Here is a 16,425-nt window from a genome sequence, read left to right on the forward strand (position 1 = left end):
ATATATATATATATATATATCTTGGGCGGGGGGAAGACATTAGAATGTTTAATCCCATCCACATATTACTTAGAGAACGCACAACAAATTAATGAATAACTAGTTTTCAAATCTAAATTCAAAACTAATGACTGTTTTTTTGAAAATTTGGTGCGTATTTTAGCAAGAATCATGGCACTTGGCATGCTTGTTTTGCTTCCGCGGGCTGAATAAAATGATGTGGCGGGCCTGATTTGGCCCCCGGGCCTTCACTTTGACACCTGCGGTCTCAAGGGATCATTTTCAGGTAAATGTTTTTTGTATTTCATAAAATAAAATACAATAAAATAAAATAAAATAAAAAGAGCTAAAAAGGCCAATTGTCCAATGATCCAGAGCGACTCAGCTCAGAGCACATTGGCGGTCTTCACACACTTGCGGTCTGGGCCAGGTGGAAGGCCCGCAGCTTCTCCTGAAGGCCCCCCACAGCCAGCCTCATCTGGTCCTCGGTGCCCTGCAGGGACTTGAGCTCCATAGTGTAGAAGAGGTAGAGCAGAGAGGCGCAGAGCAGGATAGCAAAGCAGAGCGCCACCAGCAGGTAGAAGGACGTGAGCGGGAAGGACGGCTCCGTGCCCAACGTCAGCCAGGGCACGGCGGCGATGGCCAACTCCAGCAGCAACAGGGCCAGGCTCATGGCGGCCATGCGGGCCGCCGTGGAGCGCGTTCCTTCGGCGCAATGGACGCCGACTTTCACCTCCGCGCGGGCTTCCGTCAAGATGTCCACCAATCTGGCCACGTCCCCTGAGGACAAGAGGAGTCAAAGTTGCCTTGTTCATTCATGATGAACCATCTCACCATCACAATTATTGGCCAAGTAAGTAGAACACACAAGGAATTTGTCTCCGCTAGAACACGCTGCACTCGTATCATCAAAAAGACGTGACAAATAAGTATGAAGGACACTCATGAAGGCTAATCTCATCAAATTTCTTAACTCATTCACTAATTTATTCTGGAATTGAAAATATGACAGAGAGCGGCCTTCCCAAATTTGTTCGGCTTTTGTTTTTTCTTGCTCGGGTGCCGATAAAGCGCTGACCAGCCAGCCCTCTGGCAATGTTTTTTCCCTTCCACAAGGGAGCAGCATTTCACCTTTTTTCCATCTTGGCGCTTTGTTCCAGCTTCAACTGCTGTTAAAGCGCTATCAAAACCAATATGGAGGTATTGCATTGTATTTTGGACATCCGCCCTCATTTCAAGCACATCTAACTCCAGAGCCATAAAATTGAGGAATTAACTCTTTTTTTTTCCTGATGAAAGATGAGTCAAAGATTTATTACGCTCCATTGAATGTTGATTTAGTCCAAAAATGCAATATTGTATGGGTCCTGGAATTCGAGTGACGATGACAAGAACCCTGGCAAGGGAGTTATATGGGTCTGGCGTTATAGAAGTTTGAAATGAGGGCGGCTGTCCAAAATACAATGCAACGCAATACATATTGGTTTATTTTGTGCTTTAACATCAGCTGGAATAAAACGCTAACATGGGCAAAAGAAAAAAACATTGCCAGAGGCCATGGCCAGCGCTTTATCGGCATCCGAGCAAGAACAAACCAAACTCAAATAAATTTGGGAATGGCGCTCCGCGTCCTATTTTCCAATTACCGATGAGTGAGTGAGTGAGTGAGTGAATGAAAGGCTCACTCACTCACTCTCAATCATACCTGGAGCAGAGTCACGAGTGGCCGAGTCAAAGTCTCCGCTAGCCTCACTGGGAGCCAGAGTGAAGTCGGCCGCCAGAGCCTCGTGGTCCGAATAGGGGAACGCGTGTCCCGGGACCGAACCTTTGGTGGTGCGCATCGACACGCACCCAATGTTGGCTTTGCAAGAACCCTGCACACGTGAAGACAGCAAAGCCTCACACGCAACAAGTCAAAGCCAATTGGTCGTGATGAGAGCGGGCGAAGGCAACGTTGGCGCCACCTTGAAGAGGATGTAGTCGATTCGGATGCCTTTCTCAAAGGGAGCCAGCGCCTTCTGGCTGACAAAAGGATTGTCCGCAATCACAGTCAGACCGTCCTCACAACCCTAAAACGGAAAAGTCGTCAAGACGCTTCCCATTTCACTTTGTGTTGTTGTGCGTCATGTGCAACAGTTGACCGATTGTTTTTCAGCATTGTTGGCCACGACATTCATCAAGGCGGAGACTGTGCTGAGCGCTTGCGCCTTTTCGGCAACCACGGATATGCCAGCACCGTTTTTGATTAGGGAGGAATGTCGCTGCCATTTGACGGTCATCGCTGGACACCACGGGGGCCATTGTGCTTTTTTTGCACCTCCCCTGGGCAAATTGAATGACCGTCTGTGTCGCTGTGTTGTCATATTATTGATTATTTTTCCTCGTTTTTGCCAATATCTCCCAAGTTCATGAATTGAAGCAACAAAAAAAAAAATCCATCAAATGACTGCTCGTAAAGTGGGATCACTCCCACCTCAAGGGGCCATCTTCTTTCGTTGACCTCATTTACGAATAATCACTTGAGAAAAAAGTTTGGGATCGGTACGTTTCGGAAGACTTACGTCAAAGTTATCAGTCTCGGCGTAGGCGTCCCGCAGTTCCGTGTAAGACGTCAGCAGGCGGTTGCCAAGATCCTGAGGGTGCATGTTGAGGTCGCCGCCCAGGACCACCACATCGGCGCCTGCCCAGGTGTGACTAGGAACACAACATCGCAATGTCCTTTGGCAACACATTCATATCAGCTACGTTGGCCAATTCTCTCTTCATGATAACAATCATCATAATAAGCATAATAATCATAATAATAGTAATTACATATATTTCATTTATAAGCGCCTTTCAAACCTCTCAAGGTCACAGGATCAGTTTTTTTTCTGTGGGTGAGCAGCAGCAGCCACATGCGCCAGCGTTCATCAACCCGGAGGAAACTCAAATAGAAAGCTGGCTAGCTAGATAACAAGCTATCTAGCCGGCTTCACTGAACCCAGAAGTAACTCAAATAGATAGAAAGCGAGCTAGCTAGCTAGCTAGATAACTAGCTAGCTATCTGGCTAATAGATAGCTAGCTATATAGCCAGCTAGACACCATAAGACAGAGTCCAAGGACTACTTTTGTGGACGTGAAGCTACTCAGCCCATTTCAATAAAAAAAAATAAAAATGATACGCATTTGCAAATATCAAAAATCGTCACTGAGTGAAGATAGGCAGCAATTACAAAATAGTTGCTGTCACAACAACAAATAAACAAGTTTGAAAGCAGACTAAAAAAAAAGTCAACGGTACTATGGCAAACATGACATCCATTCCATCCAAAATATAGCGGTGAAGCAACTTGGGAACAAATTCAACTGAGGAGCCAGCGTTCCGAACGCAAGTTTGTAAGTTGTAAGTTGAGGAACTGTGTGATGTACGTGTGAATGGCCTTGGGCGGGACATGAAAGGGTACCGGATGAACTGCTGCAGTTCCCAGGCCTGGACGACCCTGTGAGGCAGATAAGCGTCCCTCCGCCGGCAGTATTCGGCGTGCAGCTGCAAGGACACGTTTCTCCTCAGCGTACGTTCCAAGGAGACCTCGTTGAAGGCGCCACTTACGTGAGTCAGGTAGAAGTTAGCGGTCAGCGCGCCGATGTTCACGACGGCCAGCCCCACCGCTTTGCCTCCAAACCAGTCCCCGTGGTGAGCCTGAAGGGGGCCGAGGGGGTTGCAATTTCAACATTGAGGCAATTTGCCCACATTTGGATGCATCCCATATTGACTGAGTGTGGGGAGTCTGGCAGTGAATGAGTTAACGGCTTTTAGAGTTTCACTTCTGTTCCCTGTTGCATCCCTGGTCACCCATATAATTAGATGATTAGATTACATACCTTATAATTACACCCATAATATTAGATGAAAAAAAAACACAATGATGTGATAAGGCACATGGTTTTGCAAAATAATGAAATGAACAGTTGGTGATTCAAAATAAAAGAATATTGACGAAAAAAAAAATCAACCATTTCTACATACTCTGCAATACTTACCATATATGGGTAGCCATTAAGCGAGTAGCGGTAAAGAAGCGTGTCTTGGATTCTGTGCTTGGAGAATATCGCCAAACCGCTGCCAATAACGCCGCTGGAGGGGTGAAGAAAAAGTCAACTACCATCACGAGTCCTGTCAGGCCATCCCAAAAAATGTGTGTGATCAATTAACTGGGACTGTAATTAATTGAGCTAATTAACGCAATCACAAATGTATTCGGGAATTAAAAATTTGACAGAGCGCCATTCCCAAATTTGTTTGGGTTTTGTTTTTGCTTGTTTGGGTGGTGATAAAGCGCTGGCCAGACCTCTGGCAATGTTTCTCCCCTTCCACAGGGGGGCAGCATTTCCCCTTTTTCCATGTTAGCGCTTTGCTCCAGCTTCAGCTGTTGTTAAAGCGCTATATCAATTTGCATTGTATTTTGGAACAGGTGGCCCCATTTCAAGGTCAGATAACTCCAGACCATATCATTTAGGAATTAACTCTTTTTTTTCTGATGAAACAAGAGAGCCTACGGTCTCTAATGCTGTCTAGAACGTTTATGTAGTCCTAAAAGTCAATCTTCTGTGGGTCCTGGAAATGGAGTGACTATGACAAAAACCCTGGCACTGGACTGGACGCATTTTTGCACATCGTCTGGCAGTGAATGAGTGAAGTTATTTTGTTTGACAATTATATCAGAAATTGTCGAGATGATTGTGCTTTGGGATGCAGGTCAAGAGCAAATTAAAGACTGTTAATCCTTCAGTGGCTTGCTTGCATTTAGCAGGTGATTCAAACGTCTGTGTAAGCTCTCAGTCGTACAGGAGTGGTCCATCGATGAGAAGGTTTCTTCAGCCGTCATCTGTACAAAAGTGAAGGTTTCGGACGTCCGAAACCTTCACTTTTGTACAGATGACGGCTGAAGAAACCTTCTCATCGACAGGTGATTCAAAGCACCCCCAGCACATCAAAGACCTTTTTTTGCAAGGAGATGACTCCATCTTGAAACAAGTTACCTCTTAAAGTAATGCGAGTGAACGTGGCTACTGGACAATTTCTTTTTCAGGAACAGGTAGTCTTTTTCACTCCACACCTGGAGAACAAAAAATTCAAAGGAACAGTGTCTGAAATCATGCCTGCCCGGATGCCCGGGCAGGCATGCAACTTTTCCGTATATATATATATATATATATATATATATATATATATATATATATATATATATATATATATATATATATATATATATATATATATACACATATATATACATATATATACATATATATATACATATACATATATATACATATATATACATATACATATATATACATATATATATATATATATATATATATATATATATATATATATATATATATATATATATATTTTTTATAAAATAATATATAATTCGTTGGGGGTGCGCCTTATACACCAGAAAAATACAGTCAGTTAAAATGAAGTGAGCAGATAAATATCATGCACATGTCCCTTGTTCTTTGTATCCACTCACTTCTTGGAGGAGGACCACGTCGTGCTCTTCTTGGAGCAGCATGTCTCCGATCATGGCGTAGCGCTGACGACATTGCTTGCTCAGGTAACGCACCCCCCTGACCAACAAAAGCACAAGCCTCATGTCAACGAACAACGTGCGTGTGCGTTTGTGCGTTTGCGCGTGTGCGCGTTTGAGCACTCACCAGCAGTTGAGAGAAAACACTCGGACGTGATCCATGACTGCGGAGCATCAGATCCTAATGCAGAAGGTTGCTCATGTCAGAACAACAGAGGCAAACCTCACAGTCAGGGGATAAGCTTTTCTGTGGGTGAGCAGCGGCAGCCACACGAGCCAGCGTTCACTCAACCCAGAATAACTCAAATAGAGAGAAAGCTAGCTCGCTAGCTAATAGATAGACGGCCAGATAAGTCAAATAGATAGAAAGCTAGCTAGCTAATACATAGCTAATAGATAGCTAGCCAGATAACTCAAATAGATAGAAAGCTATCTAACTGGCTAATAGATAGCCAGCTAGACAGCTAGCTAGCTAGCTAGACAATTAGCTATATAACTAATAGATAGCCAGCCAGATAGCTAACTAGCCGGCCAGTTAGCTAATCTATAGCAAATAGATAGCTAATAGACAGAAAATAGATAGGCAGCTAAATGAACTCGAGCAAATGAAGAAACAAACGTATGTAACTATCTGGTGACTGAATAAATAAAGGTTGGCTAAGTAAGGATTTGTTGAAGAAAAGCGATAGTAATTTTCCGTTGGCCCGAAGGCAACTGCGATCGACTGATAAGCATCCAAAACTTCTGGATGAAGTCGATCGACAGTGTCAAATCTGGCAAAGTCGACATGGGCGTGGGCGGGCGTAAAAAGCTGACCAGGCAGAGTTTGGGTCACGCGCTGCTGATGTCGAAAAAGGAGAAATGGGCTCAGGGGGGCAGGCGGGACCCACGTGAGGAGGGAAAAGGACAATGGAGACGGAGATTGTCACCATGCCTGGGTGGGTGCATCCAGGTGACAACATCTTGCACTACCAAGCATCAATGATGCTTTGTTGAGAGTTGGCATGGGCAACTGCTGGCCCGTGGGCAACATGACCACACTCTAAGGAGCCCTTTCATTCATGAGAAAAAAAAATACAAAACGTTGAATTAAATTAAAAAGACAAAAAAAAAAAAGAATTAAAAAAAAACTAAAAAATATTCTACAAATTGTGCACACATTTCATCCATCTTTAAAATGACGTTTTTTTGTCATATAGTTAGTTCTGTGGTCCTCAAATAGCACTGACAAAAAATTGTAGCCACCGACAGTATTTAAGTTTCCCGTCACTGACGTATTTTGTAATTCAAACACGATTTGCATTTAGAACGTTATCGATTTTCTGGAGAAAAAAAAATCATTTTGAGAATCTAGAGCACAAGCAAACTTTTTGTTTTTATTTTGATGTAACCACAAATTGAGGTAACCATACCTCAATTTGACTTATCTCAACACTGGCCACCCAGTACAAAAATACTCTGTGACGGAAAAACATCATTTATGCACCTCCAAATCACCTCCATTTCCAAATTCCCCATTGTGGGACTATTAAAGGCTTTCTGATTTCATCAGAAAGCGTGTGAAGAGACTCCCCACAGCGGCACAAAAAACAATGTCATTATATCTCTCGCGTTCATGAACGTGTTTCCTGACAATTGCCAAATGGTTGTTCCGTTCCAGTTTTATGACACGCAGCCAAGAAGACTCTTTGTAACTTTTGAGGGTTGACTTGTAGCCGGCAGGAGCACATAAGAGCTCGCGTTGGCCCTTGACCACCTCCAACTTGAATTCCCGAAGCAACCTTTGTTAGCACGTCATGCAAATTGCAATGCCATTCGATTTCTTTCGACTGGAATTGGAGCCCGTTAGGGCATTGATCTATCCGCTTGGAGGAAGATGAATTGACAAGAACACGTCACAACGGACAATGGCTACCCACACAGTCTCAAATACAATCTTGACCATTTTGTTGTGTTCTTGCCAACATTTCGTTGAATCTAAAATTGTTTCTGGAGCAAAAGCCGCTTTGACTTCAAATGACAGTCAATGAATGAAGTGACACGAAGGCATTTAGCTTGACCGTGAACAAGTGGAATCACCGCCGTGACTGGGATAAAAGAACACTGAGGTGGTTTCAAAGCGGCGTTAAAAGCTTCCAAGTGTCTCGGTGTTCTTTAGAACTCACCTGGACGAAATGTTTGAAACGGGACGAAGAGCGATCAGAGCGATCGGGGCTGAAAGGGTGTCGGGTCCTGGATACTTCCTGGCTTCGGCGGCCTGCGAAGCCGACTGAAGGAAGGGTGACGGCGAGGTCCACACCGTGGCGTCGTCACTTAGTCTGACTTGATGTTGGCTGAAGGCGACATGACAAGGCGGCTTCTTGGAAGTGCGCTCAAAGTGTCAACGGAGCGAATCAAGGCGACGACATGTTTTCTTCCAAGTGACGGCATTGGAGCGCTCGTTCGGTTCTTTACATCCGGTTCGACTCATAGCTTTCAAAACAAAGCACTAAGCTAAACTCTTCTTCTTTTCCTTTCGGCCTTTCTCTTCACGGGGTCGCTTTCAAAACAAAGCACAAAGCCAAAGGCGATCTCGAACTAAAATATTGCTTTTATATTACAAAACAATCGGAGTTTATACAAATACAGTACTCCTCTAATTTACGGACGATTGCTGATTTCCGTCTTCTTCCTGGCCCCGTTGAATTATGGGAAATGACGTTTTCTCATATGCCGGGCAGTATTTTTGTGCGTTTTTAAACGTTGGCGTGTGTGTGATGCTTGTAATGTAGATAATCTATGTATGATGTAAAACATTCAAATAAGAACTTTTTATGTGTGCGTGTGTGAATGAATTAAACTAGCTAGCTTTCTATTTATTTGAGCTACTTCCAGGTTGAGTGAACTGGTGCATGTAGCTGCCGCTTCTCAGCCACAGAAAGAACCATGTGGCTGTAAACTGATTTTGAGAGAATGAAAATTATTATTGTTATTACGTATTATTATTAAAAGTTGTGGACAAAGGAAACCACACAGTGTATGGTGGGGAAATGCCCCCAAAAGGCACCATGTGTCTTTTATTTGATATATTTGTTTGATTACATCGTCCAACCACTATTTGGAAGTATAAAATTGCAATTCACAATTGTGGCAAAAACCTTAGTAAACCACCTTCAACAAAACAAAACAAAAACAATTAAACACCTTCCCACACCATTCAGAATACGACACATTATATATCTTATTAATTATCAATATCAGCGCAATCACACGTTATTTTTCAGTGAGGCAAAACACTCACAGTCAAAAAGAAAAAAAATGGGCAAATATTTGGACTGGTAAGAAACTATATAAAATTAATACATTGAGCAAGTTGCGTTGTTATTATTTTGTTTGTCAAAGTTGCAAAATACGACATTCAAAGCCAGGCAGGCACTTGTGTCAAAATATGTCCAATTTTACGGCAAAAAAATAATGGCTGGAAGGAAATTGTCCAGTGAGCCGCACACACACACGTGTACACAAATACACACCCATACACAAAGTTCCGTTGAACCAACTGCGAATTCAATGGAAACACGATCATTAAGTAGTGAAGCCCACATTGCCCTAATTATTACAATTTGCTTTCCAAACCTATAAATAACAATCGATGATCACGTTGCACACAGCACAGATGGGTGTTGATAAAACATCATCTTCAACATATGAACTGAAGCTTCTCTGCATTTTTAACTCACTCACTGCCATTCCCGAATTGGTCAGACCTCTGGCAATGTTTTTTTCTTTTCCACAAGGGGGCGGCATTTACCTTCTTTCCATGTTAGCGGTTTGTTCCAGATTCAGCTGTTGTTCAAACGTGAAATCAACCAATATGGATGTATTGGATTGTATTTTGGGACAGATGCCCCCATTTCAAGCTCAGATAACTCCACACCCATATCATTTAGGAATTACCTCTTTTTTTTCTGATGAAATAAGAGAGCCTAAGGTCTCTAATGCTGTATGGAATGGTTATGTAGTCCTAAAATTCAATATTCAGTGGGTCCTGGAATTGGAGTGACAATGACAAAAACCCTGGCACTGGCGCGGAGACATTTTTGGACATCTGGCAGTGAATGAATTAATGAAAAGAAACAGATTTCAATTTGCTCGTTCTTTTATGCCCCCTCTCTCTGTGCAAGCCCCCCCCCCTCCTCCCTCCAAATAAAAATGCTCCTATGTAACACATTCCTTTCGGGATCCACTTGACTCACAGTACAGAAACAACAATGTGGTTTTCACTTTGGGCTGCGTACACGTCAAGAAAGAAAAATCACACGCTTGGTCTCCACTGCCTCACACCCAAACGCACGCCTTCCAATAGAGCCGTGGTGGTACAAGTGGTACCATTTGAAAAGCATCCATGTACCATCTGGAGAAAAATATTGATTTGCATCCATTCCAATCAAAGATGCCTGATTGTTGGATGCCTGAGTGATGATCACTTTTATCACTTTGCTGCTGTGAAATGTACATTTCTCCACTGCCAGACTAATAAAGGCAAATCCAATCCAATTCTCTTGTGCTGTGGGGTGTGTTGAGAGTTTTTTTTTTTTTTTTTTCTCCCTGCGCCCTACCCTTGGAAGACGTTTGACAAATCGTACATGTTAAACCCGAAAGCCGATATTTACAATTAACTCATTCACTGCCATTTACAAATTTATCGGCAATTGAAAATATGACGTAGAATGCTTTTTCATGCCTGGGTGCCGTTTCCTCTCTTCACTTCCTTTTATTTCTTTAGCAATCTATCTAGCTAGTTACATAGCTGGCTACCTCGCTAGATATCTATTTGCTATCTAATAGCTAGCTAGCCAGCAAGTTGAGGCAAAGATAATGACTGTGGGCACCAGGTAGCAAGCACCTCCATCTACAACATGAGTCGCCTGTTCTAAAAAAAGGGATTGGGCACCATCAACGTCAACAATCTGAGCTATCTATTAGCTAGCTAGCTTTCTATCTATATGAGTTACTTCCGGCTTGAGTGAACGCTGGCACATGTGGCTGCCACTGCTCACCCACAGAAAAGCTTATCCTGTGACTGTAAAGTGACCTTGAGAGTTTTGAAAGGTGCTTATAAATTAAATGGATTATTATTATTATTAATAATAATAATAATGATTATTATTATTACTAAATTAATAATAACTTATTATTAAGGTTTCGGACGTTTCGCCTCCTATCCAAGAGGCTTCGTCAGCGAACTAAAGTCTGACTGGTCGTATCGGCCCTATTTATATATCCATAATATAATCCTTAAAATAGGGCCGATACGACCAGTCAGACTTTAGTTCGCTGACGAAGCCTCTTGGATAGGAGGCGAAACGTCCGAAACCTTCAAATTTGTACAGATGACGGCTGAAGAAACCTTCTCATCGATGGACCACTCTTGTACGACTGAGAGCTTACACAGACGAACTCATTATTAATTATTATTATTTGATCCTCTCCTCTTTCATCTTGAACTGCTTCGTGTAACAAAGAGGGTACAGAAAGTGCTTAAGATTGAATGACTCTCTGTCTTTGTGTTGTCATGTTATTTGTTATGTAGTTTTTTTTTTTTTGTTCTTTTGACTTCAAGACGGCGCTGCGAGAGTGGCTGCCTTTCCAGCAGCTCCTGTATGTTGTTTTTCTACTTTGATGTTGTCCTAAAAGTCAATATTCTGTGGGTCTTAGAATTGGAGTGACAATGACAAAAACCCTGGCACTGGAGGGGACACATTTTTGCACATCATCTGGCAGCGAATGAGTTAAACATGATTTGCAGTAAGTGGGGCAAATTTAAGCACTTTACTCCCCGAGCCAACTGTAAAATATGATATTGATCTGAAAAGGGTTTTTTGTTTTTACCCCCGTTGATGAAAATCACTCCCAATTTCCTTCCACTACTTTTGCGTGGCCCCATATCACTTCTTTACAGGTCAAACTTTGACAGACATCTGGTTTGGGGAGGGACGAGACTCGCGATTATTGGAGATGTCGTTATGTTTGTGCGGCGCTATGCTATGCTATGCTATGCTATGCCGGTCATTGAAGTTTGTGCACACAGGAAGTGTAGCAAGAAGACGCGTGACGTGGTTTCTAACATTTCAAAATAAGATTCCAAATGGATATGTGTGAACCCCACTTAAGACACAATTTCAATCACAGACAAGCAGTACCGGAACAGGGCATGTTCAAGTCTTTTTCACCAATAAATGTTGGGTTGAAAAAGGATTATTTCTAATTGAATCTGCCCGATGATCATATGTCATTAAACAAACCAAAAAAAAGAGAGAGGTAGTTGAAAAGGCAATTCAAAGTGGCAGGCAATGATATCTTTGGAGAAAAAAGGCACTTTTGTTTCCTGACAAAATGGAGCGCATCGCCACTTCCTCTTCCTGGTGGTCATCGGTGGTCCAGTTGTCTTCTTCCTCGCTTTGGAGTGAGTGACTTCTCATTGGACACTTTGTTGTTCTTTCAAGCGCAGGAGCTTCATCGCCACTTCATCCAAAACACCTTCAAGCACAAGTGGCTGCTCTGTCAAATGCACGTGGGGGACCATGTTTTGTTTGTTTGTTTGTTTTTTGGCTTCGATTCCTTCGATGTGTTCGCTGACTAGCATTGTTTGCGGTTTTGCTGGCTGAAGAGAGGGCGGATGGCATACTTGGATGTTTTGGTTTTTCATTTCTTGGCTTAGTCCTTCACAAGTCTGTAGACGTGGTACTGGGCGCCGTGTTCGCTGGTGGACACCTCAAACACAAATGCGATGCACAGCAACGTCTCCTGGGTGTCGCGGTTCGTTACCACCTCGGGGGAGCAAAAAAGTCACGCAAGTAACAATGTCAGCTTGGAAAATAGCTTCAGTTGAAGTATTATGAGTAAACTTTTTCCATATACAGCGATCCCTCGGCTTACGAATGCTTCAGCTCACCAACTTTTTGCCTTACGAACATGAAATTTGCAAGAAAATAATCTTGGCAGACAAGCTAGTTTTCGGCGGACAAACCAAACCCCGCGGTGGAACAGCACCACGGTAGATGGCGGACTACATTTCCACGCCCACTTTCTTTGAGTGCAGACGTGGTTTGTTATCGAGTGGAGTACTTTTGCAATTATGGGACCAAAAAGGATCCCGCCGCAGGCTAGTGTTAAGCCAAAGAGGACACAAAAGAAAATGACGGTGGAGCAGAAGAAGGAGATCATCGAAAAACACAAACGAGGTGTGCGTTTGTGTGACTTAGCGTCCCGGGACCATTACGCTAAGTCGACCATTGCTACCTTCCTTAAGAACAAGGAAGCGATTAAGGGTGTTTCTGTGTTGTCTAAGCAACGGTCTCAGGGAATCAAAGAGGTTGAAAAACTTGTGTTGATTTGGATGAACAAAAAGCAGCTACCATGGGACAGTGTGAGTGAGGGTATTGTCGCAGAGAAAAGCACGGCAACTTCACTCGGATATCACCAAGAGGCAACTACATCAACGACCATCACAAAGGTCAATAAAACCACTTGATTATACAGTACAGTTTATTTCTTTCACCACAATCCAATAGTACATTTATTATACATAAAATGAGGTATATTTTGTGTAGTTTTGAGGCTTATTTAGGAGAAAATTGTGTTGTTGTTTTTTTTTTATGGGGACCTGGTAATGGATTATTCTCATTTTTAATGGTTTCTTATGGCAAATGAATGTTTGGCAGACAAACTTTTCGCCTTACACACACTTTCTGGAAACCAAATCAGTTCGTAAAGTGAGGTATCACTGTATCATCGTGGGACGAATAAAGCTTTTCTGATTCTGATAAGGCGCTCCGGGGTATAAAGCGCACGTTCAATGAATGAAAAGATAATCCAAGCGTAATATCTAAATCGATAAAAGTTTTCCAAATTATGTAGAAGGCACACCACATTACTAGGCGCTACAGTCGAGGCTGGGTTCATGCACTTGTTCTTCTACAAGGGAAAATTGTTTGGTGAATATATAGAGCATATTTTCCTCCGGCGCGCCCTGGAGTATAAGGCACACCCGCAATGAGTGGTGTCTTTATAAACCTTTTCCATATTTAAGGCGCACCTGAGTATAAGGCTGTTTAAAACTATTTGATACTCTGTTTTGATTGTATTGTTCAATAAATGAAAAGAAAATCCAACTATAACACATCAATATATCAAACGTTTCCAAATAAAAGGCACGGCCTCTCCTTTTTCCATCTAGAAGTGCTTCATGCAACAAAGAGGGTGCAGAAAGTGCCGAAGAATGAATGACTGTCTTTTGTGTTGTGTCACATTGTTTTTGTTTTGTTGAATTAGAAAGAGTAGCTGCCTTCTTTACAGCAGCTCCTGTATTTTGTTTTTGCTGCTGTGCAATGTCCTTTTCTCCACTGCGAGACAAACAAAGGCTCATCCAATCGAATGTAATCTGGTGGCCGGGCTTGATTTTGCCACATCAAGACAAGGCGTTTGCAAAGCCTGCCCAGAAGGAAATGCGTACCTGCAGGATGGTGAAGTTTTCCAGAACGCTGTTCATCATGTACTTTTCAGGCAAGTGTTTGAGCTTGTGGATGAAGTTGATCATGTACTCGCACATGGGCGAGCGATGGATCCTGTAAAGGCATTTGCCGCCCTCCAGGCGGGCGTACTCTGTCTGCGGAGAGACACACGCGTCCCCTCGCTCATTGACGTACAAAGTGGACGTTTGCGCAGCCAACGGATGGTGACGTGCTCATACCTCCACTTTCTCAACCACCTGCTTCCCAAAGGAGCAGACTTTGGTTGAAACCGTGATGGTCATGTTCTCGCCGCTGCTGTACTGGCTGGTGACGCCGTAGAAAGAACCGGGGCCATCTTGCATGCCGCTGCTGTTCAGATCGGCCTGCGGAGAAAAAGAGCGCAATCCATGTCATCCGGCAATCATGGCTTTCGTACTCCCTGGAGTGTTTGCCCACCGATCACAATGGCCGTGTTTCCATTGTTTACCTTTTTTTTGGGTTATTTTTGTTTTGGACACTCTTTATTTATTTATTTATTTATTTATTTATTTATTTATTTATTTTCTTTACATTCTCCAGTGCCAGGGTTTTTGTCATTTTCACTCCAATTCAAGAACCCACAGAATATTGAATTTTAGGACGACATAAATATTCAATGCAGTGTAAGAAACCTCAGGCTCTCTTGTTTCATAGGGAAAAAAATGAGTTAATTCCTAAGTGATATGAGTCTGGAGTTATCTGAGCTTGAAAAGGGGGACGCCTGTCCAAAATACAATGCAATACATACATGTAGCGCTTGAAAAAAAGCTGAAGCTGGAACAAAGCGCTAACATGGAAGAAAAGGGAAAATGCTGCCCCCTGGTGAAAAAGAATAAAAACATCCCCAGAGGCCATGGCCAGCGCTTTATCGGCACCCAAGCATGAAAAAAACAAAAACAAAACCAGAACAAATTCGGGGATTCCTAAATTATATGGGTCTGGAGTTATCTTAGCTTGAAATGGGGGTAGCTGTACAAAAGGCAAATGCTGCCACCTCGTGAGAAAGAAAAACATTGCCAGAGTTCCAACCAGCACTTTATCGACACTCAACCAAGGAAAAGCAAAGCCCGAACAAATTCAGGAATGACGCTCCACGTCATATTTTCAATTCCCGAATACATTTGGGAATGGCAATGAATGAGTTAAGCCATTTACGCTGAGCGTGTTCATATGAACACAGATACATTCCTTTTCAAATACCGTCATGTTGTTTCTCGCCACAATAATTATTGTTCATCTGTTTAAAACTATTTGATACTCTGTTTTGATTGTATTGTATCTTTTTTTTCACAAATGTATCTGTATTCATATGAACACGCTGGGCGTAAACAGCTTAAGGTGTGATTTGAATAATAATGTCCTCAATTCTGGATAATTGCGCTATTTTAACAAAGCCGCTTCACGGAGATCTTTTCGAGACACAAAATGGTGATTGCTCACCCAAAATTTCACCAAGAAAAAGGCATTCTGGGGGCCTTTCTCGTAAAGCTCCTTGAGGCCTCCCTTCTTCTCTGGGAACTTGTCGTAGATTTGCCGGATTTCGACCGCCTCCAGGAGAGGGTCACTGTACGAGGGGTTGGTCTGTCCGATGTGGACAAACAGGTGTTTGCTGTACTGCAAAACGGAGACACAAGATAGGGGGCAATGAATCCTGCAGGGTCATCGACGATATGATTAGCATCAAGCTATCAGAAGATGATAAGCAGTCGCACCTTATAATGTGGGTGTGCCTTATACAGTGTTATCAAGTGTGTGTGTGTGTGTGTGTGTGTGTAAGGCAAAACATTTATTTCCCATAAGAAACCATTAAAAATGAGAATCATCTGTTCCCAGGTCCCCATAAAACATCATTTTCTCCTCAATAAGCCTTAAAACCACACAAAATAGACCTTATTTTATGTATAATAAATGTGTGATTATATTGTCATCAAAGAAATAAACTGTAGAATAAAGTCGTTTCATTGACCTTTGTGATGGTAGTTGTCAATGGATGGTAGCGATGGTCGATTTGCCGTACTGGTGCTGGGACGCTAAGTCACACAAACGCACACCTCGTTGGTGTTTTCGATGATCTCCTTCTTCTGCTCGACCGTCATTTTCCTTGGCGTCCTCTTCGGCTTAACACTAGCCTGTGGTGGGGTCTTTTTTGGTCCCATATAGCAAAAGTAATTCACTCGATAACAAATGGCGTCTGCACCGAGTGCACTCAAAGAAAGTGGGTGTGGAAAACTAGTCCGTCAGCCACCGTAGCGCTGTTTGACCGTGCGGTTTGGTGTTTTTCCGCCGAAAACTAGTCCGGCAGCCATTGTGG

General features: G+C 42.8%; 2 protein-coding genes across 9 annotated transcripts in view; both read right to left on the reverse strand.

Moving 5' to 3' along the window:
* On the reverse strand, window positions 1–8,130 carry LOC148889794 (sphingomyelin phosphodiesterase 2-like). Its single transcript, XM_089011022.1, has 11 exons — window positions 7,749–8,130; window positions 5,711–5,764; window positions 5,527–5,623; window positions 5,024–5,100; window positions 4,025–4,118; window positions 3,594–3,683; window positions 3,448–3,530; window positions 2,562–2,694; window positions 1,965–2,069; window positions 1,706–1,874; window positions 1–780 (listed from the first exon to the last, which is right to left on the reverse strand). Exons 2-11 carry the CDS (start codon window positions 5,743–5,745, stop codon window positions 407–409), a joined length of 1,257 nt encoding a protein of 418 aa, XP_088867148.1. The 5' UTR covers window positions 5,746–5,764; window positions 7,749–8,130; the 3' UTR covers window positions 1–406.
* A 2,735-nt stretch (window positions 8,131–10,865) lies between these two features.
* LOC148889795 (transcriptional enhancer factor TEF-5-like) overlaps window positions 10,866–16,425 on the reverse strand; it is a 47,709-nt gene continuing 42,149 nt past the window's right edge. For all 8 annotated transcript variants that reach the window (XM_089010213.1, XM_089010210.1, XM_089010212.1 and 5 more), the window contains 4 exons: window positions 15,555–15,728; window positions 14,315–14,458; window positions 14,078–14,230; window positions 10,866–12,393 (listed from right to left, as the gene is read on the reverse strand). In XM_089010213.1, coding sequence (XP_088866339.1) covers window positions 12,280–12,393; window positions 14,078–14,230; window positions 14,315–14,458; window positions 15,555–15,728 — 585 coding nt within the window. In that variant the 3' untranslated portion in view covers window positions 10,866–12,279. The remainder of the gene's footprint in view (window positions 12,394–14,077; window positions 14,231–14,314; window positions 14,459–15,554; window positions 15,729–16,425) is intronic.

This window comes from Hippocampus bargibanti, linkage group LG12 (assembly GCF_051943395.1).
Source record: "Hippocampus bargibanti isolate YZ-2025 linkage group LG12, ASM5194339v1, whole genome shotgun sequence".
Lineage (NCBI taxonomy): Eukaryota > Metazoa > Chordata > Actinopteri > Syngnathiformes > Syngnathidae > Hippocampus > Hippocampus bargibanti.

Bases quoted from the DNA above. Each gene is read 5' to 3' on its own strand.
- LOC148889794 (XM_089011022.1), bottom strand. From the start codon at position 5,745: ATGGATCACGTCCGAGTGTTTTCTCTCAACTGCTG. The intron at 2,695-3,447 runs GTACCCTTTCAT...TTGTGTTCCTAG, and splicing joins GAACTGCAGCAGTTCATCCG to TCACACCTGGGCAGGCGCCG. The intron at 781-1,705 runs GTATGATTGAGA...TCTTGTCCTCAG, and splicing joins CACTCGTGACTCTGCTCCAG to GGGACGTGGCCAGATTGGTG.